Source organism: Hemitrygon akajei, chromosome 7, assembly GCF_048418815.1.
Source record: "Hemitrygon akajei chromosome 7, sHemAka1.3, whole genome shotgun sequence".
Lineage (NCBI taxonomy): Eukaryota > Metazoa > Chordata > Chondrichthyes > Myliobatiformes > Dasyatidae > Hemitrygon > Hemitrygon akajei.
In genome coordinates this window covers 15,607,359-15,634,946 of record NC_133130.1, presented here as the reverse complement: position 1 = coordinate 15,634,946, position 27,588 = coordinate 15,607,359, and the positions used below count along the sequence as shown (strand labels likewise).

The 27,588-nt window shown below is 44.6% G+C and overlaps 1 protein-coding gene across 1 annotated transcript in view; it reads left to right on the top strand.

Moving 5' to 3' along the window:
• Positions 1 to 27,588, top strand: part of cd109 (CD109 molecule) — a 247,971-nt gene that overhangs the window by 79,957 nt on the left and 140,426 nt on the right. The window contains exons 9-12 of the mRNA XM_073050423.1: positions 3,385 to 3,589; positions 11,615 to 11,724; positions 14,283 to 14,492; positions 25,128 to 25,220. Coding sequence (XP_072906524.1) covers positions 3,385 to 3,589; positions 11,615 to 11,724; positions 14,283 to 14,492; positions 25,128 to 25,220 — 618 coding nt within the window. The remainder of the gene's footprint in view (positions 1 to 3,384; positions 3,590 to 11,614; positions 11,725 to 14,282; positions 14,493 to 25,127; positions 25,221 to 27,588) is intronic.

Sequence of the window (27,588 nt, the reverse complement as noted above, 5' to 3'; positions counted from 1 at the left end):
TGTGGGTAATGTGAGGAAATTGCAAAGGTGCAAAGACCCTGATAGGAGTTATATACACGCTTAGAGCATTAGCCATGATGTGGGATATAAGTTAAGACAGGTTTGAGAGAAGGATAATGTTACAATAGTCATTAGGAATTTCAATATGCAGGTAGATTGGAAAAATCAGGTTGGTACTAGATCCTAAAAGAGGAAATTGGTAGAATGCCTATGAAATGGCTTTTTAGATCAGTTTGTGGTAGAGCCCACTAGGGGAAAGGCAATTCTGGTTTGGGTATTGTGTAGTGAACCAGATTTGATTAGGGAGCTTAAGGTAAAGGAGCCATCAGGAGGTAGTGATATAATATGATAGAATTCACCCTGCACTTTGAGAGGGAGAAGCTAAAGTCAAATGTATCAGTATTACAGTGGAGTCAAAGGCACGAGGCAGGAGCTGGCCAAAGTTGCTCGGAAGGAACACCAAAAGTTTTTTCTTTCAGATGTAGAAAGAGTAAAAGAGACATCAGAGTAGATATTAGACTGCTGGAAAAAAACTTGGAAGGCACTAGCAGTAAGCTGGAATTTCAAGAGTGCCGGGGTGTAAGAGTAAGTGGATTTGCTATTACTAGGGAGAGATGCTTGGAAAACTGAAATGTCTAAAGATAGATAGGTAACCTGGACCAGATAGACAATGCCCCAGGGTTCTGAAAAATGTAGTTGAAAAGATTATGTAGCACGAGTCTTTCAAGAATCAGTAGACTCTGGCATGGTCCCGAAGGACTGGGAAATTGCAAGTATTTCTCCACACTTTAGAAGGGACAGAGGAAGAGGAAAGGAAATTATGGCCCAGTTAGCCTGACCTCAGTGGTTGGGAAGATGTTGGAGTCCATTTTTAAGGATGAAGATTCAGAGTACATGATAAAATAGGCCAAAGTCAGCATGGTTTCTTTAACAGAAAATCTTGCCTGACATATCTGTTGGAATTCTTTGAGGAAATAGCAAGCAGGATAGACAAAGGAAAATTGGTGAATGTTGTGTGCTTGGGTTCTCAGAAGGCCTTTAGCAAGGTGCTGCACACGAGGCTGCTTGGCAAGATAGGAACCCATGGTATTACAGGAAAGACACTACCATAGATAGGACATTGGCTGATTGGCAGGAGGCAAAGTGTGGGAATAAAGGGAACATTTTCTGATTGGCTACTAGTGACTAGTAGTGTTCTGCAAGGGTTGGTCTAGGGATGACTTCTTTTTACATTATATGTCAATGATTTGAATGATGGAATTGATGGCTTTGTGGTCAAGTTTGCAGATGATACAAAGAGAGGTGGAGGGGCAGGCAGTGTTGAGGAAGCAAAGAGGCTGCAGAAAGGCTCAGACAGAATAGGTGGTGGAAAGAAGTGTCAGATGGAATACAGTGTTGGGAAGCGTATGGTCATGCACTTTGATAGAAGGAATGAAATTGCAGATGATTTTCTAAATAGGGAAGAAATTCAAAAATTCTGAGGTGCAGAGAGACTTGGGAGTCATTTTGCAGGATTCCCTAAAGATTGGCTTGAGTCGGTGGTGAGGAATGCAAATGCAATGTTAGCATTCATTTCGAGAGCACTAGAATATTAAAACAGGAATGTAATGTGGAGGCTTTATAAGAGTGGTGAGGGCCACACTTGGAGTATTGTGAGCAGCTTTGGGTCTTTTATTAAAGGAAGGATGTGCCGACATTGGTGAATGTTGAGAGTAGGTTCACAAGAATGAGTCCGGGAATGAAATGCTGATCATATGAGGAATGTTTGATGGCTCTGGACCTGTACTCGCTGGATTTAGGAGAATGGGGGGAATGTCACTGAAAACCATTGAATGCTGCCAGGACTAGATCGATTGGATGTGATGAGAATATTTCCTGTAGCGAGTACCAGAACAGGGGGAATAGAAAGATAACCTCCAAATAGAGGGATTACTGTGCTTTTCTATGTTCTATGGTCTGTACCTCTCCATTCCTTGCATATTCTTGTGTCTATCTAGCAGTCCTTTCGATATGACTGATATATCTACTAAGTCATTGGCTTTATTTAAAGCAGAGTTTGATAGGTTCTTGATTAGTAAGGGCGTCAAAAGGTACAGGGAGAAGGCAGGAAAAATGGGGTTGAGATGGAAAATAAATCAGCCGTGTTGGAATGGTGGAGTAGACTAGATGGGCCAAGTGGCTTAATTCGGCTCCTATGTCTTACGGTTTTATGGTCTCATAATCCATTCACAAATCCACCATGTCACCAGACTGTCAGCCTTTAGAACAGAGATGAGGAGGAATTTCTTTAACCAGAGGGTGGTGAATCTATGGAATTGTTGCGACAGCCAACTGTGGAGGCTAAATCATTGAGTATATTTAAAGTGTAGAATGATAGGTTTTTGATTAGTCAGAGTGTGAAAGGTTACAAGGAGAAGGCAGGAGAATCAGATTGAAGGGAAATGGATTAGCCATGATGAAATGACAGAGCAGGCTCATTGAGCTGAATGGCCTAGTTCTGCTCCTATAGCTTAAGGTCTTTATGGACATGATATCGGTGTGCAAAATGATTAGAGGCATAGATCAGGTACATAGACAGAGACCTTTTCCAAGACTGGAGATGCTTAATACAAGGGGCATAATGTTAAGGTGTCGGTGGGGGAGTATGGGGGAGGGGAATGCAGGTAGTTTGACAGTTTTTTTCACACAGAAAGGGTGGGATAATGAACAGCACTGCCAGGGTTGTTGGTAGAGACAGAGACATCAGGGACATTTAAGAAACTCTTGGATAGGCACATAGACAACAGAAAAATGGAGAAGAGAAGAGTTAGACTGATCTTGGAGTATGTTAAAATGTTGGCACTTCATTGTAGGCTGAAGGGCCTTAACTGTGCTGTACTGTTCTATGTTCTACGATTTGTGTCTCTCCATTCCCTGCATGTCCTCATGTCTATCTACCAGCCTCTTCAACACCACTGTCATATCTACCAAGTCACTGGGTATATTTAAAGGGAGTTTGATAGGTTCTTGATGAGTCAAGGAAGTCAAAAGGTATGAGGAAAAGTCAGGAGAATGTGGTTAAGATGGAATCAACTATGATAGAATAGCAGAGCCGACTCAATGGCTGAATGGCTTATTTCTGTTCCTCTGTCTTGTGGTCTCACAATCCATTTCCACAACCACTCTATTTGGGCTACTCCTCTTGTCCTCTCCATCCTACCCCATGCTTTTCCTCGACTTAAGACTAACTTATTTCTCTCACCATTCCTCTTCTGATGGAGGGTCTTTAACTCTGTTTCTTTCTGCACAGACGACACCTAATCTGCTATTTTAGGCCAATCCAATATTTAAAATAAAAATGGTGAAGTTTAAACCTCTAGAAATTACTTTTCCTCTCTTTTGTAGATCAACGGAACTGCTGATTTTGCCTTCCTTTTCTCTGAACTGCAAGAGTTCATCCTTGGAGTTTTTGCACCCTATTTAGACTCCGATGGTGCATCCTTCTCAAATCAGACAATGAAAGCGTACATTCTGGAAAAATCGGCCTTCCTAATTGGCTATTGGAAGCACCAGGTGATGCTCAAAGCAGTGGTCACTGAGTATCATACAGGTAAGTGTTACCTTGTCACACCACTTACAGTGCATCACCCATGAAATCTAAGGGCTTGAATTGTCATAATGCCCTCTCCGTTGTCCTGCTTTACAGCTTTAGGGTCGTACAGGATGGAAACAGGTACTTCAGCCAAACTTATCTGTGCCAACTGTGTCGCCCACCAAGCTCATCTTATCTATCTGCATTTGGCCCATAGCCCTCTAAACCACTCCTATCCATGGCTGGCCTGGTAGTGTAGCGGTTAGTGTAATGCTGTGCAGCCAGAGGAAGATCGGGATTGAATTCCCACCGCTGTCTGCAAGGAATTTGTATGTTCTCCCTGTGACCACTTGGATTTCATAGAATATTACAGCGCAGTGCAGGACCTTTGGCCCATGGTGCTGTGCCGGCATTCTGGGGCACCGTGGTAGCATAACGGTTGGCAAGGCACTACTACAGCTCTGGGTTTCAGAATTCAGAGTTCAATTGCTGCATCCTTTGTCGGAACTGAACTCCAAACTCAATGGTCCAAGCTGTAAAAGCTTCAAGCTACACACTGTGCTTCCACAGTTTTTCGGAGATATGAGTTAAAGGATAATTAACAGTCATGACTTGGAACTCCACCAGTCCTGTGTAATAAATAACAGAGGCATAGAGTCATAGTCCTTGACATAGAACACTAAAGCACAGACAACGAGAGGCACAAGGGTGGCAGATCAACCAGAAATGTTGCCATCAAAATTGCCCTTCGTTAAACAAGGAGGAGCTATATTTGCCTTGCTACGCATCTTTCTTCTTTAATAAACTGAGTTTTTCTCCTTTAATTTCCAAAGCACATCACATCAGACTGCACTACCTTTCTCTCAAAGGGTGCCCCAACAGGTCATCCGGTTGTCTAGTAGAACACTAAAGCACAGAAGTAGGCCCTTCAGCCGATCTAGTCCATGCCAAACTGTTATTCTGCCTAACCCTAACACTATTGCAACTATACCACTGCCCTCCATTTCCCTCCCATCCATGTACCTATCCATATTTCTCTTAGATGTTGAAATCGAACCCACATCCTCCACACTGTCAGATTGTTCCACACTCGCACCACCTTCTGAGTGAAGAAGTTCCATTTAAACCATAAGACTGTAACACATAGGAGTAGAATTAGGCCTTTTGGCCCATCAGGTCTGCTCCACCAATCAATCATGACTGATCCTTTTTCCCTTCCTCAACCCCACTCCCCTGCCTGCCTTATCCCCATACCCTTTGATGCCTTGGCCAATCAAGAACCTATCAATCTCTGCCTTGAATACACCCACCGATCTGGCCTCCAGAGCTGCCCGTGGTAACAAATTCTGGTTCTGGCTAAAGAAACTTCTCTGCATCTCTGTTTTAAATGGATGCCCCTTTATCCTGGGGCTGTGCCCTCTTTTCCTAGGTTCCCCCACCATAGGAGACATCCTTTCAACTTCTATTCTGTCCAGGCCTTTCAAAATTTGAAAGGGTTCAATGAGATTTCCACCCCCCCCCCCCCAAATCCTTCTAAATTCCAGCAAGTAACCATATAACCACAGAGCCATTAAACATTCCTCAAATGATAATGTTTTCATTCCGGGAATCATCCTTGTGAATCTCATCTAAATCCCCTCCAGTGCTAGCACCTCCTTTCTTGATAAAGGAGCCCAGAACTGTTCACAATACTCAAGGTGAGGCCTCATTAGTGCCTTATAAACCTTAGCATCACATCCCTGTTCTAATATTCTAGACATCTTGAGATGAATACTAACATTGCATTTGCCTTCCTCACCACTGACTAAACCTGCAAGTTAACCTTTAGTGTGTTCTGCACAAGGATTCCCAAGTCTCTTTGCATCTCAGACTTTTGGATCTTCTCCTTGTTTAGAAAAGAGTCTATTCTAACAAAGTGAATGACCGTGCATTTACCAACATTGTATTTCATTTGCCCCTTTCTTGCCCATTCTCCTAATCTGTCTAAGTCCTGCTACAGCTTTCCTGTTTCTACAACACTACCTTCCGCTCCACCAATCTTTATATCATCTGCAAACTTGCCAACAGAGCCATCTATTCCATCATCTAAATCATTGATATACATTATAAAAAGAAGCAGTTCCAACGCCAACCCCTGAAGTACACTACTAGTCACTGGCAGCCAACCAGAAAAGGATCTTTTATTCCCGCTCATTGCCTTCTACCAATCAGCCAATGCTATAACCATGCAGTTAACTACCAGGGGCTCTTAACTTGCTGAGCAGTCTCACGTCTGGCACCTTGTCAAAGACCTTCTGGAAGTCCAAATGTACAACATCCACTACAGTCCCTTTATCTGTCCTACTTGTAATTTTTTCAAAGAATTCCAACAGGTTAGTCAGGCATGATTTTACCTTAAGGAAACCATGCTGACTTTGTCCTGTGTCACCAAGTACTCCATAACCTTATCCTTGCAATTGACCCCAACATCTTCCCAACCACTGAGATCAAGGTAACTGGTCTATAATTTCCTTTCTGCTGTCTCTCTTCTTTTTTAGTGCCTCCACAATCTCTACAGTTACCACTTTCAGAGCCCTAGGGTGCAGTTCATCTAGTCCGGGTGACTTATGCACCTCTAGCTCTTTCAGCTATTTGAGGATATTCTCCCTTGTACTAGGGGTGATTGATAAGTTCGTGGCTTAAGGTAGGAGATGAGTTATTAACTTAAAATTTTTTGCATAATCACTCAGAGTTGAGCTGCATGTGCATGTAACGAGAGCTGTATAACTCATCTCCTTCTACTTTAGGCCACAAACTTATCAATCACCCGTGCTGTGGACACTTTCTGGAGGTCCAACATTCGTATGCTCTACACGACCGCTGGACTAAGTGTGTAAATATAGGAGAGGACTATGTTGAAAAATAATTGTGCTACATTTTCTAAAATTGACTCCTGCTACCTTAGGTCACAAGCTTATCAATCACCCCTCATAATAGTCCCTACAACCACTTCTCTTCCCTCACACCCTTCAACACTTGGCACACTACTAGTGTCTTCCACAATGAAGACTGATGCAAAATACTCATTTAATTCAGCTGCCATCTCCTTGTCCCCCATTTTTATTTCTCTGGTCTTTCAACTTTCACCCTTCACCCATAACCTTTCATTCTAGTCTCGCCCAGCCTCAGTGGAAAAAGCCTGCTTGCAATTGCCCAATCTATCATCATCCTGTGCTGTGTTGTATGATGTGGATGATCATGGCCTTTCCATGACTATGATTGTTCTTGGCAGATTTTTTTCTGCAGAAGTGGTTTGTCATTGCCTTCTTCTGAGCAGTGTCTTTACAAGATGGGTGACCCCCAGCCATGATCAATACAGTACTCTTTAGAACTTCTCTGCCTGACGTCAGTGGTTGCATGACCAGGATGTGATATGCACCAGCTGCTCATATGACCTACTCCCATGGCTTCATGTTACCCTGATCAGGGGGTAAGCAGGTGGTACACCTGTCCAAGGCTGACCTGCAGGCTAGTGGAGGGAATGAGCACCTTACACCTCCTTTGGTAGAGAAGTATCACCACCCTGCCACTATCTATACCCTTGAATTGTGTGTACCTTTATAAAATCTCCCATTATTCTCCTACACTCCAGGAGGAGATTGTGGGATTATAGTTGTGGGATCCTTGAACCTACAGCCCAGACTAAAGCTAATATCTCCCAGGAAATTCATCACCTTTGACGCTTGGAGATCCCTTTGTCTGACACTGCAGTTTACCTATAATGAAGAGGTTGGAGGCTTACTGCCAGTGATTCTGAGAGTCAGGGGCCAAGGACTGGAGCTTGGAGGATTGGAGGTGGCCTGTCCTGGAGTTGGAGGCCTACCTGTGTATGGGAGTGGATGGGTGGTGGGTCATGAAAGAGGCTTTGGATCTCTGTTTGTTCAGGTTCTTCCAGGAGTCAGGAATGATGAGTAGTCTTAATTTTAACATTACAGTTAATTTTAGAGTACAAATACTAAGCAAACTAAATAAAGCACTGAGAAATGATACTAAGAGTTAGAATGAATATGGAGACAGAAGGAATAAAGATGGAGTCTCTGAACAAGCCATTTCTTATAAATAAGTAATTCCTTAGACTGAGATAAACTAGCTAATTGGCTACATAATTAAAACGATTACATGACATAGGTGATAGAGTCCTAGAGTTGTAGACAGATACAGCACAGAAACAGGCCCTTCAGTCCTTCTAGTCCATGCTGAAACTATTTAAACTGCCTACTTGCATCGAACTGCACTGGGACTAAAGCCCTCCATATCCCTACCATTCATGTACCTATCCAAACTTCGCTTAAATATTGAGATCAAGCTTGCATGCACCACTTGTGCTGGCAGCTCGTTCCACACTCTCACAACCCTCTGAGTGAAGAGGTGTCCCCTTATGTTTCTCTTAATATTTTCACCCTTCACCCTTAACCCTTGATCTCCAGTTGTAATCCCACCCAACTCCAGCGGAAAAAGCCTGCTTGTTTTGCCCTATCTATGTCACTCATTATTTTATATGAGTCTATCAACTCTCCTCTCGATCCTCTAAGAATACAGTCCTAACATATTCAATCTTTCCTTATAACTCAGTCCTCCAGACCCGACTGCATCCTTGTAAATTTTCTCTGTACTCTTTCAACTTTGTTTACATCTTTCCTGTAGGTAGGTGACCAAAACTGCACACAATACTCCAAATTAGGTCTCACCGGCATCTTGTACAACTTCCACATAACATTGAGAATGCTGATAAACCATTAGTTTAACTTCTGAGTGGGGATGAACCACCACATACTGAAAAATACATGAATTTGTTAAAAAGTACAAATCTTATGAAAGGTATTAGTAAAAAGACTTGCTGACTTTGGACCTCCAACCTCTCCATGGTGAGTGTCGCCACACATTCTGTTGAAAGCAGAGCATGCCCTCAGTGTTATGCTTACAGAAACAACAACAAAACAACAACAACAGCAAAACAAACTCCCTGTCCCATGCCCCCTCCCACACACACAGGCCTCCAACTGCAGGACAGATGGCCTTTGGGCCTCCAACCTCCAGTCCTTGGCCCTGGACTCGCAGACATCTGATCTCCAGACACGCAGACCCAGGGATTTTGAACTTTGGGTGTTGGCCTTGATTTTCAGACTTGCTGAGTTTGGCTTTTGACCTTCTGGCATCAACTTCTGGGCTTTGTCAACCTCTGCGTATCATGGGACCTTCGGTCCCTAGCCTAGGAACTCAGGACTCGCCAACCTGGGGGTAGTGGGGGTGGGGTGGGGTTGGAATCATTGACCCTCATGCTTCCTGCCCACTTGGACCTCCAAAAAAAAATCAGCAACTGCTTTGCAGGTTGTTTTCTAGTGATAAGGCCCTAGGGTCTCAAATTCCTTCACTAAACCTCACCACTGTCCCTTCAATGAGGCTTATCTCAGCAGCCAATACACCAAGTGTCTGTTCTAATATCTCTGGACGTCTTGATCACTCTCATAAAAATGTGCCTTAGGTCAGATTTGAAATTTTGAATGATGATTTTCCTCCTCAGATGCTGCCCGTCCCTTTGAGGTCCTCTGGCATTTTTTGGGTATTGCTCCAGATTTCCAGCATCTGCTGTCTTGTGTCTCTACAAGATGCCTTAGGCAGTGTAAGCACATTAAAAGTATTTTAAATGTGCAAAAGCATAATGCTGCAGATGGTGCAAATCTGAAATAAAAACAGAAATACCCAGCTGGTGACATGTACAAAATGCTGGAGGAACTCATCAGATCAGGCAGCATCTATGGAAATGAATAAACAGTTAACATTTCGGACTGAGACCCTTCATCAGGACTGGAAAGGAAGGAGTGCAGAAACCAGAGCAAGAAGTTTGGGAGAGAGGGAAGAGTACAAACTGGCAAGTGATAGGTGAGAGGGACAACGGGTAGATGGTGGACAGGGGAGTTGAAAGGGAATGATGTCAGAAACTGGGAAGTGATAGATGGAAGAAGAAATCTGGTAGAGGAGATAGACGGTCCATAGATGTTGCCTGCCCTGCTGAGTTCCTCCAGCATCTTGTGTGTGTTGCTCAAGAGTCCAAGATTCAAGATTGTTCAATATCATTTCATGTACACAAGTGCAAAGAACAAAATAGTTGTTACTCTGGATCTGATGCAGCACCAAGAAAAACCCACAAAAGATTAAGGACAAAATAATAATAAAACACAATAAATATAAATGCATAAGATAGCTTATATACACAGACTGATTGTATATTCATAAGTGATGCTAGGCACAGGAGTGTCTACATTAGGTGACTGACAGGAAATGATAAAGTAGTGGTGGTTGGGGATGTGGAGGGGTGGGTTAGTGGGTGGAGGAGTTGTACAGCCTCATTGCTTGGGAAAGTAACTGTTTTTGAGGCTGGTAGTCCTGCCATGGATGGTATGTAGCCTCCTCCCTGATAGGAGTGGAGCAAACAGTCCATGAGCAGGGTGGTTGGAATCTTCCAGAATCTCTTGTGTATATCCAGGCTGTGGAGAGAGAAGCAATGTGCTGGAAGTGTGTATGAGTCTTAGAAGTGAAGATACAAGAGTAGATGGTGACGATGGTGAATCTAGTCACTCTAGAGATTTAACCTTAAGCCACAAGACATTGGAGCAGTATTAGACCATTAGGCTGATCGATTCTGCTCTGCTGTTCCATTATGGCTCATTTATTGTCCCTCCCAAACCCATTCTTCTGCTCTGCCATCTCTCCATAACCTTTGACGCAATGGCTAATCAAGAACTTATCAACCGCCACTTTAAATATACCCAATGACTTGGCCTCCACAGACATCTGTGGCAATAAATTCCACAGATTCACCACCCTCTGGCTAAAGAAATTCCTCCTCCATATCTCCATTCTAATTGGACATCCCTCTACTGTGATGCTGGCCCACTGGTTCTAGGCTGTCCCACTGTAGAAAATATTCTCTCAATATCAACTATCTGGGCCTTTCAGTATTGATTGGTTTCAATGAGACTTCCCCCTTCCCCCCCCACCATTCCTTTAAACTCCACAAGTACAGGCTCAGACACTCCTCATACATTAACCCATTCAGTTGTGGAATCATTGTCATGAATCTCCTCTCCAATGCTCACACCACTTTCCTCAGAAAAATGTCACAAGGGGACATGGAGACTGGACCCAAATGCAGGACACAGGCACTGAAGTACTAGGGTCAGGACAGGAACAACTATAGAACAAGATGGAGGAGACCATGGCATGCAACAGTGATCCTGGGGTTCAGCGAGTTCATGGCAAGGTCAGGACCCTGGAGTTCATGGCAAAGGCAGGACCTTGGCTAGGCTAAAGGATGGGTCTATGGGACAAGGAATGCTGGGAGGATAGCCCCCTGGGCAGGCCACGTAGCTCCTGGGCAGGGCCACCTCCCAAGCAGGAACACAGGGGCCTGGGCAGGTGCAGGGCACAACCCATCAGAAGAGAGGGGTAGGAAAGGGTCAGAGTCCCCCACCAGGCAACAGTATTCCAGCCTGCTTACCCAACATAGGCAAGGGATCAGAAGGGAGCTCAGTCCAGGGTGACTACAAGAACAGACTCACAGAACTAGATGATTAGCAGTGGGTAATCCAAGCTGGGGTCAAAACAGGATAGCCAGACAGAACAGCAGGTACAAGACACACAAAGGAACAGGACAACACCCCAAGCAGACTCAGTCCCAGAGCCCCTTATATACACCTGCCAGCCGATAGGCAGCAGTAGCGTCTCCTTAAGCCAAGATGATCCTATTTGGGCTTAAGGGTGAAAGGAGGGACAGCTACAAGACCCGGAGTCTGGAGTCTGCGGACCGGATCAAGACCTGGACTCCGGACCGGACCATAATGACAAGGGGCTCAAAATGCTCATGATAGTCCCAAGTGTGGTCAGGTTGCTCGTGCAGCGCCAGTCAGAATTCCCTGTTATAAGGCATTGCTTAATGTGTAACTTGCTCAACGTTACTGGTATTTACTAACATTCTGACTTCATCCCTGTTCCTGGCTCTCACAGGTGTAGTACAGTCAGCAACAACAAACATTACATTATCCTTCAGGAAATACTATCTGGATGTCCTGGACCATACGAAGATCTTAAAGCCATCTATGAATTTCACGGCCTATGTAAGTCCTGACTTAGAGATGTGTTGCCTCAGAGGGCATTGGGGCGGGCACCAAAGACCCACACATGGAGGTGAAGAAAGGTGGGAAGGCTGTGGGAGTGTCAGACGAGGCGGGGGCCATTGTGAGGGATAGATGTTCTTCCATGGAAAGCTGAAGTGGAGGGGGATGGGTGCAGTAGGGGAGAGGAGGAACGGGAGGCCGAGGGAGGAGGCACCAATTGAGGATGCACTAGGAATGAAGGGAGAGGGAGGAGAATGGAAGAGGATATTAGGTTGTAATGGTGGGAAAAAGGGAGGTGAAGCTGGTGGAAAAAGGTACTGAGGTAAAAGGAAGTAACTGGAATTAAAACTGGAATTGGTTTATTAATGCCAATTCAAAGTTCAACAGTTCAAAGTAGATTTTAATTATCAAAATATATATATATTTCACCATATATCACCCTGAGATTCATTTTCCTGTGGGCATACTCAGCAAATATATAGAATAGTCACTACAATAGGATCAATGAAAGATCAACCAGAGTGCAGGAGACAAGAAACTGTGCAAATGCAAATAGAAATACCAACAAAACGACGAGAACATGAAATAACAAAATAACGAGTCCTTAAAATGGTTGTGGAATCATCTCAATGTATGGGCAGTGTGTGTAGTTATCCCTTTTGTTCAAGAGCCTGATGGATGTGCGGTAGCAAGTGTTCTTGAACCTAGCGGGGGAATAGTGAGGCTGTGGTACCTTCTACCTGATGGCAGCAGCAAGAAAAGGTGATGACCTGAATGGTGGGATCTCTGATGATGGATGATGCTTTCCTATGACAGCACTTCCTGTAGATGTGCTCAATAGTTGGGAGGGCTTTACTCATGATGTACTGGGCTGAATCCAGTACCTTTTGTAGGATTTTCCATTCAAGGGTATTGGTGTTTCCATGCCAGGCAATGATGCAGCCAGTCAATATACTCTCCACTGCACACCTACAGAAGGTTGTTAAAGTTTTAAACATCATGCTGAATCTCCTCAGACTCCTAGGAAATAGAGATGCTGCCATGCCGCCTTTGTAATTGCACTTACTATACGGGCAGGGTTCAGGATAGGTTCTCTGAAATGCTAACACATGAATTTAGAAGTTGCTAATGCTCTCCAGCGTTGATCCTCTGATGATTACTGGCTCACGGGCCGCTGGTGTTCCTCTCCTGAGGCCTAGAATCAGTTCCTTGCTCTTGCTGACATTGTGGGAGAAGTTTTTGTTATGATACCACAATTGTGGTGTCATCCACAAACTTGAATGTGGACTGCTATGCAAAAAAAATCAGAACATCTATTTGCATACCATCCAGACAGTTTGTTCCACATATAATTGTCAGTAAAAGGAACCAGTCTGCAGAATATAGTGCAAACACGAGGAAATCTGCAGATGCTGGAAATTCAAACAACAACACACACAAAATGCTGGTGGAACACAGCAGGCCAGGCAGCATCTATAGGGAGAAGGGCTGTCGACGTTTCGGGCCGAGACCCTTCGTCCTGACGAAGGGTCCTGACGAAGGGTCTCGGCCCGAAACGTCGACAGCCCTTCTCCCTATAGATGCTGCCTGGCCTGCTGTTTTGCAGAATATAGTGTTACAATTACAGAGAAAATGCAGAGCAGGTAAACAAATACCATACAATGGCCCCAAATTAGAATTGGAACTGGTATTGATTTATTATTTTCCTGTGTAAAAAAACTTAACTTGCAAACTTCATACAGATCAGATCATTACACGCTGCATGATGGCAAGGTAGCGTAGTGGTTAGCACAACACTTTACAGTACAGGCAACCCGAGTTCAATTCCCCGTAAGAAGTTTGCACGCTCTCCCTGTGACTGTGTGAGTTTCCTTTGGGTGCCCAAAGTTGTATCATTTGTTAGGCGAATTGGTCAGTGTAAATTGTCCTGTGATTAGGCTAGCGTTAAATTGGTGGGTTGCTGTACAGCGTGGTTCGAAGGCCACGGGGCCTTTTTCCATGCTGTATTTCAATAAATAAAAATAATTTTTAAAAAATAACAGAATGCAGCATAAAGTGTAAGAGCCACAGACAAGGTGCAGTGCAGATAGACAATAAGGTGCAAGATTAATACAGATTGTGATGTCAAGAGTACAGCTCTGTTCCGGGGAGCTAGTTACTGGTCTGATAACAGCGGGATAGAAGCTGTCCTTGAGCCTGGTGGTACGCGGTCTTGGACTCTTGTATCTTCTGCCTGTTAGGAGAGGGGAGATGAGAGAATGTGTGGGGTGGGTGGGGTTTTTGATTATACTCACTGCTTTGCCAAGACAGCAGGAAGTGTAGACAGAGTCTACGAAGAGCAGGCTGGTATCCGTGATGTGCTGAGCTGTGTCCACAGCTCTCTGCAGAGCCGATACCATGGTGCATCAGTAAGAATTGGTAAGGAACGACGGGAACGTGCCATGCTGAGGAAGTAGAGGTATTATAGAATGGGAGATGAAAGGTTCGTGGCCCAGCTGTTTATATTGCTGTTTCTCCTCTGCTGGAATGGACTGTGAGCTTCTCTTTTGTATTCTCAGGTGCAGGTGAAGCGAAATGACCAGCAAAAAATCTCGCCTCAGGACAGGCAGAACCGCTTGACCGTTATGGTCAACCAGGCCCAGAACATCTCAGGAAGTGATGTAATGTTGTTGCGAACCCTGCAGACCTTCAATTTCAGCGTCCCCGAGAGTGGGCTTGTTCAAGTTCAGTTTCCATTGCTGCCACATGTTGTCAGCTTGTGGGCAGAGGTAGGCGCTGGACTCAATTCAATTCAACTTTCATTGCCTTTTAATCATTGCTCATCCATACAGCCAAAATGAGACAGTGTTACTACGGGGCCAGGGTGCTAAAACACCTTGCCAGCAGTCACAGATAAGAGCACAATCATGGAATAAAAGAGTCCCAATGCCCCCCACCCATGCAACAATGTGGCTTGATACCCAGTATTCGCACAGGCAAACCAAAACAGATCCAATGTTCAAAGTTCAGTGTTCAAAATATAACAACTCAGAATATGCACTTACATAGTTCAGACCCCACCTCCCCAGCCCACTAGTTTCATCTGACAACCCATCCCGACACCCGCTAGCAGACATCGTGGCTCTGGGGCCCAGTCCTCACATATAGAGGCACAGATAGAATTTTAATAAAAACACAACCAGACAAATAATCATGTGCGTAGTCCAAATGAAATCACCTGCACCTGCACTGTGCTGCCTCCAGTAGAGCGTGACGGCTTGGAGGCCTGTCCCCTGGCGGCTGAAAAGTAAGCATTCCTGCAGCTGGAGGCCCGTGTCCGCTGACTGCTGCCAAGAAACCTGCAGTCGACCACAGCAGAGCTTGTCTTCTGCCGAGCAAAACCCTGGGAGGGCAGCGACGCCGTGCCACAACATCCCCCATTGAAGGGCAACGGCTTTGTCGCCTCACTCCGACGGCTGCAGACATGCCACACCGCGGCCTCAGGCCCAATCCTCACTACGACTGAGGCCAGGGAGCCACCCCACCATCCACCCTGCTTTCAGTGGATGGAACCTGTGGCGTAGCAGATTAACAGTGTCCAAACGGGTCTTGCGGTCACAAGAAATGTGATCACGATGGCCACTGGCTATTTGTCTGTGAGCCTTCCTCGACCCGGGCAGCAGCACTTTGCGCATCTCCTTCATTTTCTCCGCCAATGAGCCACTCGCTGATGGCATAGACCTGAGCCCTTTGAGTTCTTAACATTTTGCAGGATCTTGTGATCATTAGATGTACAGTAGAACAGTAGCACCTTTTGTCAACCCTGTTGAAGCTGCTGTGACCGTTTGTGCCACCATCTTGCTAGAAGCTGTTAGACTCTCTCTTTCTCTCTCCTCTCCCCCCTTGCTTCTCTGTCTCTTTTCCTCACTGCTTTCTCTCTGTCTCTCTCTGCCTTCCTCTCTCCCTTCTGCTGTTTTCTCTCTCTTTCTCTTTCACTCTCCTTCCACTGCTTTCTCTCTTTCTCACACACACTCTCTCCCTCATTGCTTTCTCTGAACCCAAATCCATCAAAAACTCAAGTGTGTGCGTTCCACCTGAGGAATCGAGAAGCAGCTCGGAAACTCAAGATCTTCTGGTGTGAGAAGGAGTTTGAACACCATCCGACTCCACTTTACCTGGGCATGACACTGGATAGGACACTCTCATTTGCCACCCACATCCAAAAACTCTGAGGGGAAGTTGCCTCTCGCAATTCTCTCTTGAAAAAAATTAGCAGGCATGAAATGGGGAGCTGATGCTCACACACTTAGATCAACTGCCCTAGCACTCTGCTATGCACCTGCAGAATACTGTGCACCTGTGTGGGGCAGATCAGCCCATGCGAAGAAAATAGACCCGTTGCTTAACGAAGCCTGCCGAATAATCATGGGCACACTGCGCCCCACACCCACTACCATCATTTACAGACTTGCAGGCATTGCTCCCCCAGAGATCCGAAGACACACTACAACAAAAATAAAAATGGTAAACAGAACTTGGATCCACAGCACCCACTACATCATCATGTGCCAGTTTCCAACCGCCTAAAACTGAGGAAAAGCTTTGCTACGGTGGAGGAACTACTGCACGGAACATCCCCCCAATCATACAGGATTGACCTCTGGCAACGAACAGAAGCCAGAACCCCAGCAAACAACACAGTGCAAGACCCCACAGAAATGTTGTCAGACGGGGCACTGCTTGACAGACGGAAGTGGTGCACTCTCAACACAGTGAGAGCGGGAGTTTGTAGGACGGGAGACAATATGGTGAAGTGGGGTTTAAAGACCAGTGAATCCTGTGAGTGTGGTGAAAGAGTTCAGAACATTGAGCACGTTCTGCACAACTGCCCACTCTCACCTGATTGAGCTGACACTGACCTGCTCAACATCAACCAAACAACACCAGAGTGGCTGGCTGTCTGGTGTGACAAGCTATGATGATGATGATTGCTTTCTCTCTCTCTGCCTCTCTTCCGTACTGTTTTATCTTCCTCTTTTGCTCCCTCTTCCCCACTGTCTCTCTCCCTCACTGCTTTCTTTCCCTATCACCCAAACTGTTTCTCTCTCTTTTCACTCTCCCCCACTCCTTTCCCTCTCCCTCTTGCTCTCTTTCTTTCTCTTTCACTCCCTCCCCCCCACAGTTTTCCCTATATCTCTCCTCCCTCCACTACTTCTCTGAGTACCTCCCTCACTGCTCTCTCTCTCCTCCTGCCACTGCTTCTCTGTCTCTCTTCCCCACTGCTCTTTCTTTCTTTCTCTCTGTTTCTCTCTCTCTCTCTCTCTCTCTCTCTCTCACACACACACACACACTGCAAATACTTGTTACTGAGGTGCTCACAGACACACAGAGACAATCTCAATGTCAAATTTATATCATGAAGATTGGGGACTTCAAAGCAATAATTAAAAATTCCTTGCAAGTCTGTCGGGTTCCACAAGAGGGCGCTGATGCAGAGCTGGTTGATAGTATCAAGCTGCTGGTCATCCATATCCTGACTTTACCATGTCCCTCCACAATGCACAGATGTACCCCGATGGGTTGCATCTCAGCCTGGGACTTACTGTTTGAGGACCTGAGTTATTGGGGAAGTCTGAACTTCCTGCCTGTCCAGGATTGGTGGCAGGCTGGTTGGGGAATTCTTCTTCTACTCCTTACCTTCCAACTTCTCACTTCAACCCCCACCCCCTTCCCACCTTCCCCCTCATCTGGCTTCATTTATCACCTGCCAGCTTGTTCTGGCTTCTCCCCGCTTCAGTTTCAGCCCTGATAAAAGGTCTTGGCCTGAAGCGACTACTGTTTATTCATTTCCATAGACACCTCATGACCTGTTGTGTTCCTCCAGTATTTTGTGTATGTGTTGCTCTGGATTTCGATCATCTGCAGAATATATTGTTTTTACATGCTTCACATCCTCTCCCTGGTCATTCGGTCATATTCTCAAACCCTTAATTCTACCTTTGCCGTTACTGTCATTGTAGCCTTTCTTCTCGCACCAGTACAGTTTACGCTACTGGACTTTGCTGCATTCCATTGTAGCTATTGTACCAGTTGCTGTATTTACTGTTCTTTCTATGTTTTGTTTATCTATTAAAATCTATCCATTCACTCATTTATCTATCTACCGGTAGTTATTTATCTCTTCATCTATCTAATTCATTAATTAGCCCATCTATTTATTTAGGTTGAGTTGTTCTCCGATCTTCGCCAATCTTGCAACTGTTTCATTGCCATATGAGGAGACATCATCAGTGCGCTGTTCACTGGTGGAGTGGTCTCCAAGTGCTTGGCATTTATATGTAACAATCAGCTGATTGGTCATCATTACAGAAACTCAACTGTGATGTAAGGAGGGGGACTCAATGCTGATTGGTTGCGTGACAAACTCTGTGCCTTGTGGTCTGAAATTTTCCGCACATCGGATCATAAATAGGATCGCGGTCTACATGTCCACTTGCAGAATTGTTCACAGTAAACCACCCTTCTAGGAATTCTCTTACATGCCACGTGTTTGCTTGCACCATGACTTTCACTGATGCCCAGTCGAATTTGTCCCCCTCTTGATCTTTATTTGTATATTTACTTGATTTTTTTTTTATTGACTGATTGAGAAACAGCAAGGAAAAGGCCATTCTGGCCCTTTGAGCTGTGCTGCCCAGCAATCCGCCGAATTAATCCTGCCTAATCACGTGACAACTTACAATGCCCAATTAACCTGCCTGCCAGTATGCCTTTGGACTGTGGGAGGAAACTGGAACATCCGGAGACAACCCACTTGGTCTCGGGGAGAACGTGCAAACTCCTTTCAGGCAGTAGTGGGAATTGAACCTGGGTCACCTGTACTGTAAAGCCACTTACATAATACCGTATATAGCATAGGCCTCCGTTAGTCTCGATAGACCTTGGATTTTCACCTTGGAAAGTTTCCAGGGCGCAAGCCGGGGTAAGGTTTTTTTTTAATGGAAGACCAGCAGTTGCCCAAGCTGCAAGTCTCCCCTCTCCACGCCACTGATGTTGTCCAAGGGAAGGGCATTAATACTGTATACAAAATAATAACAGAAGTATTATTACCACGTTTGCTTTTTACTATAAGACCGTAAGATATAGGAGCAGAATTAGATCATTCAGCCCATCGAGTCTGCTCTGCCATTCCATCATGTTTGATTTATTTTTCCTCTCAGCCCCAATTTTCTGCCTTTTCCCCGTATCCCTTCATATCCTGACCAGTCAAGAATCTACCACTGTCTGCCTTAATATACATGAAGACTCGGCCTCCACAGTCGCCTGTGGCAAAAAATTCTACAGATTCACCACTCTCTGGCTAAATAAATTACTCCTCATCTCTGTTTTAAAAGGACGCCCCTCTATTCTAAGGCTGTATCCTCTGGTTTTAGACTCCCCCACCAAAGGATACATAGTCTCCGCATCTACTCTATCAAGACCTGTCACCATTTGATAGGTTTCAATGAGGTCACCCTTCACTCTTCTGAATTCTAGTGAGTACAGGCCCAGAGCCATCAACCATTCTTCATATACAGACAAACATACTTTATTGATCCCGAGGGAAATTTGGTCCTGAGGGAAATGACGAGCCATTCAGTCCCAGAATAATTTTTATGAACCTCCTTTGAACCATCTTCAGCTTCAGCACATCCTTTCTAAGATAAGAGGCCCAAAACTGCTCACAATACCCCAAGTGAGGCCTCACCAATGTTTTGTAAAGACTTAACATTATATCCCTGTTTTTATATTGTAGTCCTTTTGAAATGAATGTTAACATTGCATTTGCCTTCCTCACCACAGAGTCAACCTGAAAGTTAACCTTTAGGGAATCCTGCACAAGGACTCCCAAATCCCCTTGGACCTTAATTTTTTTTCTCTCCATTTAGAAAAGAGTCAACCCTTTCATTTCTTCAACCAAAGTGCATGACCATACACTTCCTGACACTGTATTTCATCTGCCACTTCTTTGCCCATTCTTCTAATCTAAGTTCTTCTGTAGCCTCTCTACTTCCTCAAAACTACCTGCCCCCCCAACTGTCTTCATATCATCTGCAAACTTTGTAACAAAGCCATCAATTCCATTGTCTAAATCATTAACCTAGAAACGGTCCCAACACAGACCCCTGTGGAACACCACTAGTCACCAGCAGCCAACCAGAAAAGTTTATTTATTCCCACTCTTTGCCTCCTGTCAATCAGCTACTGCTTTATCCATGCTAGAATCTTTCCTGTAATACCATGGGCTCATAGCTCGTTAAGCAGCTTCACGTATGGCACCTTGTCAGGAGCCTTCTGAACATCGAAGTACAAAATATCAACCAAATCTTCTTTGTCTATCCTGCTTGTTATTTCTTCAAAGAATTCCAACAGATGTGTCAGGCAAGATTTTCCCTTGATGAAACCATGCCTACTATGACCTATTTTATCACGTGCCTCCAAGCACCCTGCGACCTCATCCTTAATTATCGATTCCAGCATCTTCCCAAACACTGAGGTCAGACTAATTGGCCCCTGACACCTGTAACTTCCTCAGTACTGCAAGTGTCTTTCACAGCGATGGCTAATGCAAAATACTTACTCAGTTCGTCCACCATTTTCTTTCCCCCATTACTACCTCTCCAACATCGTTTTCCAGCAGTCCAATATCCACACTCACTTCTCTTTTACACTTTATGTATCTGAAGAATCTTTTGGTATCCTCTTTAATATTATTGGCTAGCTTACTTTCGTACTCCCTCTTTGCCTTCTTAATGACTTTTTAGTTGCCTTCTATTGGTTTATAAAAACTTCCCAATCCTCTAACATCCCACTAATTTTTGCTCAATTATATGCCCTCTCTTTGGCTTTATGTTGTCTTTGACTTCTCTTGTTAGCCATGTAAGCACTTTCGTGTTACCTTGCGTTTAGAATATTTCTTCCTCTTAGGGAAATATACATCCCGTGCCTTCCAAATTGTTTCCAGAAATTACAGCCATTGCAGCTCTGCTGTCATCCCTGACAATGTTTTTTTCCAATCAATTCTGGCCAACACCTCTCTCATGTCTCTGTAATTTCCTTTACTCCACTGTACTGATGCATCTGACTTCAGCTTCTTCTCAAGTCTCAGGGTGAAATGGATCATATTATGATCTACTGCCTCAGAGGATTCTTTTACCTTAAGCTCTTTAATCAATTCTGGTTCATTGCACAACCCCCAATCCAGAATAACTGATCCCCTAGTAGACTCATTGACAAGCTGCTCTAAAAAGCCATCTCATAGGCAATCTAAAATCTTGGAATCCAGCACCAACCTGATTTTCCCAATCTATCTGCATATTGTATTCCTCTATGACTATTACAACAATGCCCTTGTAGCATGCATTTTCTATCTCCCATTGTCATTTGCAGACCACATCTTGACTACTGTTTGGGGGTCTGTATAAAACTCCCATCAGGGTCTTTTTATCATTGCTCTATCCACAATGATTCAATATCTTCCGACCCTATGTCACCTTTTTCTAATGTTTTGATTTCATATTTTATCAACAAGGCAACACCACCCCCTGTCTGCCTTCCTGCCTATCCTTTTGATATGGAGTTTATCCTTGGACATCAAGCTCCCAGCTTTAATCTTCTTTCAGCCATGATTCAGCGATGCCTACAACATCATACCTGCCAATCTGTGATTGTGCTGCGAGTTCATCTGCTCATTCTGTATACAGCGTGGATTCAAATATAACCCTTTCAATCCTGTATTCACCCTTTTTGATCTTGTCCGTCTTTTACGTTGTAACTCATCCTATTGACTGCAATTTTGCCCCATCAACAGCCTCTCACTGCACATTGCATCTTTTTGTAAACCAGTTACCTTATCTTCAGCACTATTATCCACCTTTCCTATGGTCCTTCTTGCATTGAAATATACACAGTTCAGGACACTCGTCACACCATGATGAACCTTTGATTCCTAACTTTGTCTGAGGTCTTACCAATATCTGCCTCCACAACCTCTCCACTAACTGTTCTGGCACTCTGGTTCCCTTCCCCCCTGCAACTGTAGTTTAAACTCCACCGTGCAGCATTAGCAAACCTTCCTATTAGGTATTAGTCCCCCTCTAGTTCAGGTGCGAATCGTCCCTTCTATACAGGTCCCGCCTTCCCTGGAAGAGAGCCCAATGATCCAAAAATCTTATACTCTCTCCCCTACACCAACTCCTTAGCCACGTATTAAACTGCTTAATCTTCCTAGTTCCCCACTAGCATGTGGCACAGGTAACAATACTGAAATCACAACCCTGGATGTCCTGCCCTTTAATTTAACACCTAACTCCTTGAACTCTCTATGCAGAACCTCATCACTCGTCCTACACATGTCATTGGTACCTACATAGACCACGACCTCTGGCTCTTCACCCTCCCACTTAAGAATTCTGAGGACTCAATCTGAGATTTCCTGGGCCCTGGCACCTGGGAGGCAACATACCATCCAGGAATCTCGTTCTCGCCCACAGAACCTCCTGTCTGTTCCTCTAACTAACAAATCCCCTATCCCCACAATGAACCTTTTCTCCCCCCTTTCCTTTCTGAGTCACAAAGTTGAACTTAGTACCAGACACCCGACCACTGTGATGTTCCTCTGTTAGGTCAACCCTCCCAACAATATAGAACGTGATATATTTGTTGTTGAGGGCTATGGCCACAGGGGTACTCTGCATTGGCTCCTTAAACCCTTTCCCCTTCCTGAATGTCACCTCATTTCCTTTGTCCTGCATGTTGGGCATAACTAGCTCGCTATATGTCCTGACTATTACCCCTTCTACCTCCCAAAATATCCAGAGTTCATTGAGGTCCAGCTCCCATTCCTTAATGTGGTTTGTTAGAAGCCGCAGCTGGTTTCGCTTCTCGCAGTTGTGGTTGTCGGGGACACTGGAAGTCTCCTCACCTTCCCACATCGTGCAAGAGGTGCATTCTTAGGTCCCACATCACCAGGTACAGGAAGTTATTATTCTTCAACTCCAGGCTCCTGAACCAGAGTGGATAATTTCACTTACCTCACACTGAACTGATTCCACGACATAGAACATAGAATAGTACAGCACATTACAGGCCCTTCAGCCCACAATGTTGTGCCGACCTTCAAACCCTGCCTCCCATATAACCCCCCACCTTAAATTCCTCCATATACCTGTCTAGTAGTCTCTTAAACTTCACTAGTGTATCTGCCTTCACCACTGACTCAGGCAGTGCATTCCATGCACCAACCACTCTCTGAGTGAAAACCCTTCCTCTAATATCCCCCTTGAACTTCCCTCCCCTTACCTTAAAGCCATGTCCTCTTGTACTGAGCAGTGGTGCCCTGGGGAAGAGGTGCTGGCTGTCCACTCTGTCTATTCCTCTTAATATCTTGTACACCTCTATCATGTCTCCTCTCATCCTCCTTCTCTCCAAAGAGTAAAGCCCTAGCTCCCTTAATCTCTGATCATATTCCATATTTTCTAAGCCAGGCAGCATCCTGGTAAATCTCCTTTGTACCCTTTCCAATGCTTCCACATCCTTCCTATAGTGAGGCGACCAGAACTGGACACAGTACTCCAAGTGTGGCCTAACCAGAGTTTTATAGAGCAGCATCATTACATCACGACTGTTAAACCCTATCCCTCAACTTATGAAAGCTAACACCCCATAAGCTTTCTTAACTACCCTATCTACCTGTGAGGCAACCTTCAGAGATCTGTGGACATGTACCCCCAGATCCCTCTGCTCCTCCACACTCCCAAGTATCCTGCCATTTACTTTGTACTCTGCCTTGGAGTTTGCCCTTCCAAAGTGTACCACCTCACACTTCTCCGGGTTTCATCTCTACTGTCCTAGCAGAACAGATTCTAAGAAGGGTAGAAAAAAAAGTAATCTTGGGCTTTTCTTTTTTTGTTTTCTGACTCAAACTTCTCTTCGTTGAACCCTTGAAGAGCTCAAGCCTCAAGATCACCACTCTGACTCTGTCCACTCAGATGACAGCCACTGCACTTGACCCTGCCTTCCTTTAATTTTCTCTTATTTATCCATCTCAAACATGGATTGATTGCTGGTCAAAGCTCTATTGCTCTGCCATGAATCGCTGCTCCCTTTTTCTGCTTGGGCAGTGGACCTGAGTGAAATCCCTTCCTTTCAGACTTACCACGTCTGGATTGGTCGCTGATCAAAACTCCATGACTGTGAATTCCTATTTATTGTGAATGTCCACAAGAACATGAATCTCAGGGTAGTATATGGTGACATATATGTACTTTGATAATAAACTTACTTTGAACTTTCAACCTTAAGATCATGCCCCCTCATATTAGCCATTTCTGCCCTGGGAAAATTTTTCTGACTAATCATTCTTATCAATGCCACATCATCTTGTATACCACTATCACGTTACTTCTCATCTTCCTTCACTCTAGCTCACTCAAACTTTCCTCATAGGACATGTTCTCTTATCCAGGAAACATAGAACCATCTGCCACCATTTTGAACCAACCACTTAACCTACTGAAAGATCCATCTGACCCTTCCCTCCTACAGAGCCCTCCATTTTATTTAGAGATACTGTAGGAGTAGGCCCTTCCATCCTTTTGAACTACGCTGCCCTGCCAACAACAATTTATCCTAGCCTACTCAAGAGACAACTTACAATGACCAATTAACCTACACGGTACGTCTTTGGACTGTGGTAGGAAACCGGAGCACCCGGAGAAAATCTGCTCATTTCACTGAGAGGACGCACAAAGACTCCTACCGGAATTGAACTCTGAACTGCAGAATGGTCCAAGCTGTAATAGTGTCGCGCTAACCGCTATGCTACTGAGGCACCTATTATGATTTAGATAGATAGATAGATAGATAGACACTTTATTCATCCCCATGGGGAAATTCAACTTTTTTTCCAATGTTCCATACACTTGTTGTAGCAAAACTAATTACATACAATACTTAACTCAGTAAAAGAATATGATATGCATCTAAATCACTATCTCAAAAAGCATTAATAATAGCTTTTAAAAAGTTCTTAAGTCCTGGCGGTAGAATTGTAAAGCCTAATGGCTTTGGGGAGTATTGACCTCTTCATCCTGTCTGAGGAGCATTGCATCGATAGTAACCTGTCGCTGAAACTGCTTCTCTGTCTCTGGATGGTGCTATGTAGAGGATGTTCAGAGTTTTCCATAATTGACATCTGTATCAATAATTTCTTAAATACCCCTACTGTATCTGCCCCTACTGCTACCACTTATAGGGTGTTCCACGCACCCACCTCTCTAGGCTGCTGACATCCCCTGTACTTTCCTCCTGTCATCTTAAAAAGAGGTGAAGCATGCAAGTATTGTGTGGCTCGTTCTGATTGTCTCTGATGAACTTCCCAACAGGTGACATTTGAGGATGCATCAGCAGGTTTAAGTGTGAGACAATCTTACGGCACACCGGCCATCTTCCTCCACCTTCAGAGCTCTGCTGTCAAGGTAATGTGACGTACAGAGGGATCTTGGGGGTTCAAGCCCATAGTTCCCAGAAAGTGACCACTCAAATGGATAGGGTGGCATTTGTTATACTCAACTTCATTGTTCAGGGCATTGAATATAAGAGTGAAGAAGTCATGTTTCTGACAACAAATTCCATGAAAAATGTTGTTAAACTGATTTGGATTCTGTAACGCTTGGATGACATTTTAAGTGCTGGGCCAAATTAAAAAGATCAGAGCATCAGGTCCCAAGGCAAGGGATGGGCCAGCTCAGCTCACCTCTCTTTGACTTTTCCTCGGCTCTGCACTAAACAGGACCCTCCTTCATGCACTTCACCTCTGAATGCTAGTTGCCTGCTTTTATTGTTTGCATGATTTGTTTGTTTCTCTCTGCACACCGACAGTCTTTTCTTTTAATGGGCTCTTTTGGGTTTCCTTGTTTGGTGGCTGCCTCAAGGAGGCAAATCACAAGGTTGTGTAATGTATACAAACTTCGATGATAAATGTACTTTGAAAATATTGGTTAGATCAGCTTTGGAATATTGTGGGCGGTTCTGATTACCCTCATTCCTTTGGACAGTGTGCAGAAGAGGCTCACTGGGGCATTGCCTGGATCAGAGCGTCTGAGCTATCAGGAGCATTTGGACAAACATGGGTTGTCTTTGCTGTAGCAGCAGAGGCTAGGTGAGGGGGAGACTTGACAGAAGTTTATAATGTTCCGATAGGGATCCACCTAGTAGACAGTCAAAATGTTTCCAAGGTAGAAATACAAATACTAGAAAATGCTAGGGATTATTATTTGGAGGGTGAACATTTTTCCATGGCATAATTATATATTATTTAACAGGTGAACCAGTCTTTAGGAAATAAAACTTTGTATTTCCAACTGATACTTTGTGTTTTTATCCCATTGAAGCTACATAGGGAAAGACCGTAGGACCAAGAATCAACTTTATTGGCCATATACGTTTACATTTATTAGGAATTTACTGTTGTCAGGGTGCAATATTCAACAAAATGTTGAAAACCAAGACCTCGCCTGGCTGGTGGTGAGTGGAGCCCTTGCAGTCAGATCCTTCCTGCACGCCCAGAGCGTCACTCACCGTGCACTGCCGATGGAATGAGCGCGCGGAGAAAGTTGAAAGGGCTTGTGAGACAGTTCACCCTAAGCAGCTGTGTGACAGAAGACTCTGATCTACCGGCTGTTCCAAGGGACACACAAGGAGACACACATCAAGTGTTGATGGCAGATCATCAGCTCAGTGAAAGATGCTCTTTGGTCTCCCCGAAACTTGTGGGCCTGCCAGCACATCGAGATGTCCGTGGAGCATGCTGCCGACTGGCATATTCCAGGCAGCAGGAACACGTGCTGAGGGATCCACTGAAGCTTCCACCGCAAGGGCTCTCTACAGCCACCGCAAGGGCTTGGTAGAGGAGGAACACAGTTGTAGGGTTCTTCACTGGACAGGGAGGGAGGAAACTCCTCAATTATTATTGAGGTAGTTAGTATACCATTCCAGAGTCCCACGTGACTGTCAGCAGTGCTATTGATGAGAGCACAGAAAGCATTGACTATGAATGTAAAGAATGAAAGAACTGTGCAGGGTTTACTCTTGCAAATATTAAAATATTTGTTCCTTGTTCTTTTCTGATTCAGCAGCTAGAGATATCCACAAACAAAGGCAGCACTGTACATGTGCTAAAGGTTATAAGAAATATGTTAATTGAATTATATGGAGAATTAACAGCAGGAAGAATAATTAATGAAGTACAGATGGATACAAAATGACACATAAACAACACACGGAAAGTGCTGGAGGAACTTGACAGGTCAGGCAGTATCTATGGAAGTCAATAAACAGTCAATGTTTTGGGCTGAGACTGGAAAGGAAGGGGAAAGATGCCAGAATAAAAAGGTGAGGGGAAAGGAAAGAGAACAAGCTAGGAAGTGATAGATGAAACCAGGTGGGGAGGAAAGGGAGGAAGGAATCTAACAGGAGAGGAAAGTGGACCACAGGAGAAAGGGAAAGAGGAGGGGACCAAGGGGGCAGGTGAGAAGAAAAAAGAAGCCAGAGAGGAGGGGAGTGGGAGGAATAAAAACTTTTACTGGAAAAAGAAATCAATATTCATGCCATTGAGTTGGAGGCTATCCAGATGGAATATAAGGTGCTGCTCTTCCACCCTTAGCAAGGCCTCATCTCGGCACTAGAGGAGGCTGTGGATCGACAAGTTGGAACTGGAATGGGAATGTTTGGCCACCAGGAAGTTCTGCTTTTGGTGGTTGGAGCAGAGGTGCTCGATGAAGTGGTCCCCCAATTTACGGTGGGTCTCTGTAGAGAGGGCCACATCAGGTGCACTGGACACAATAG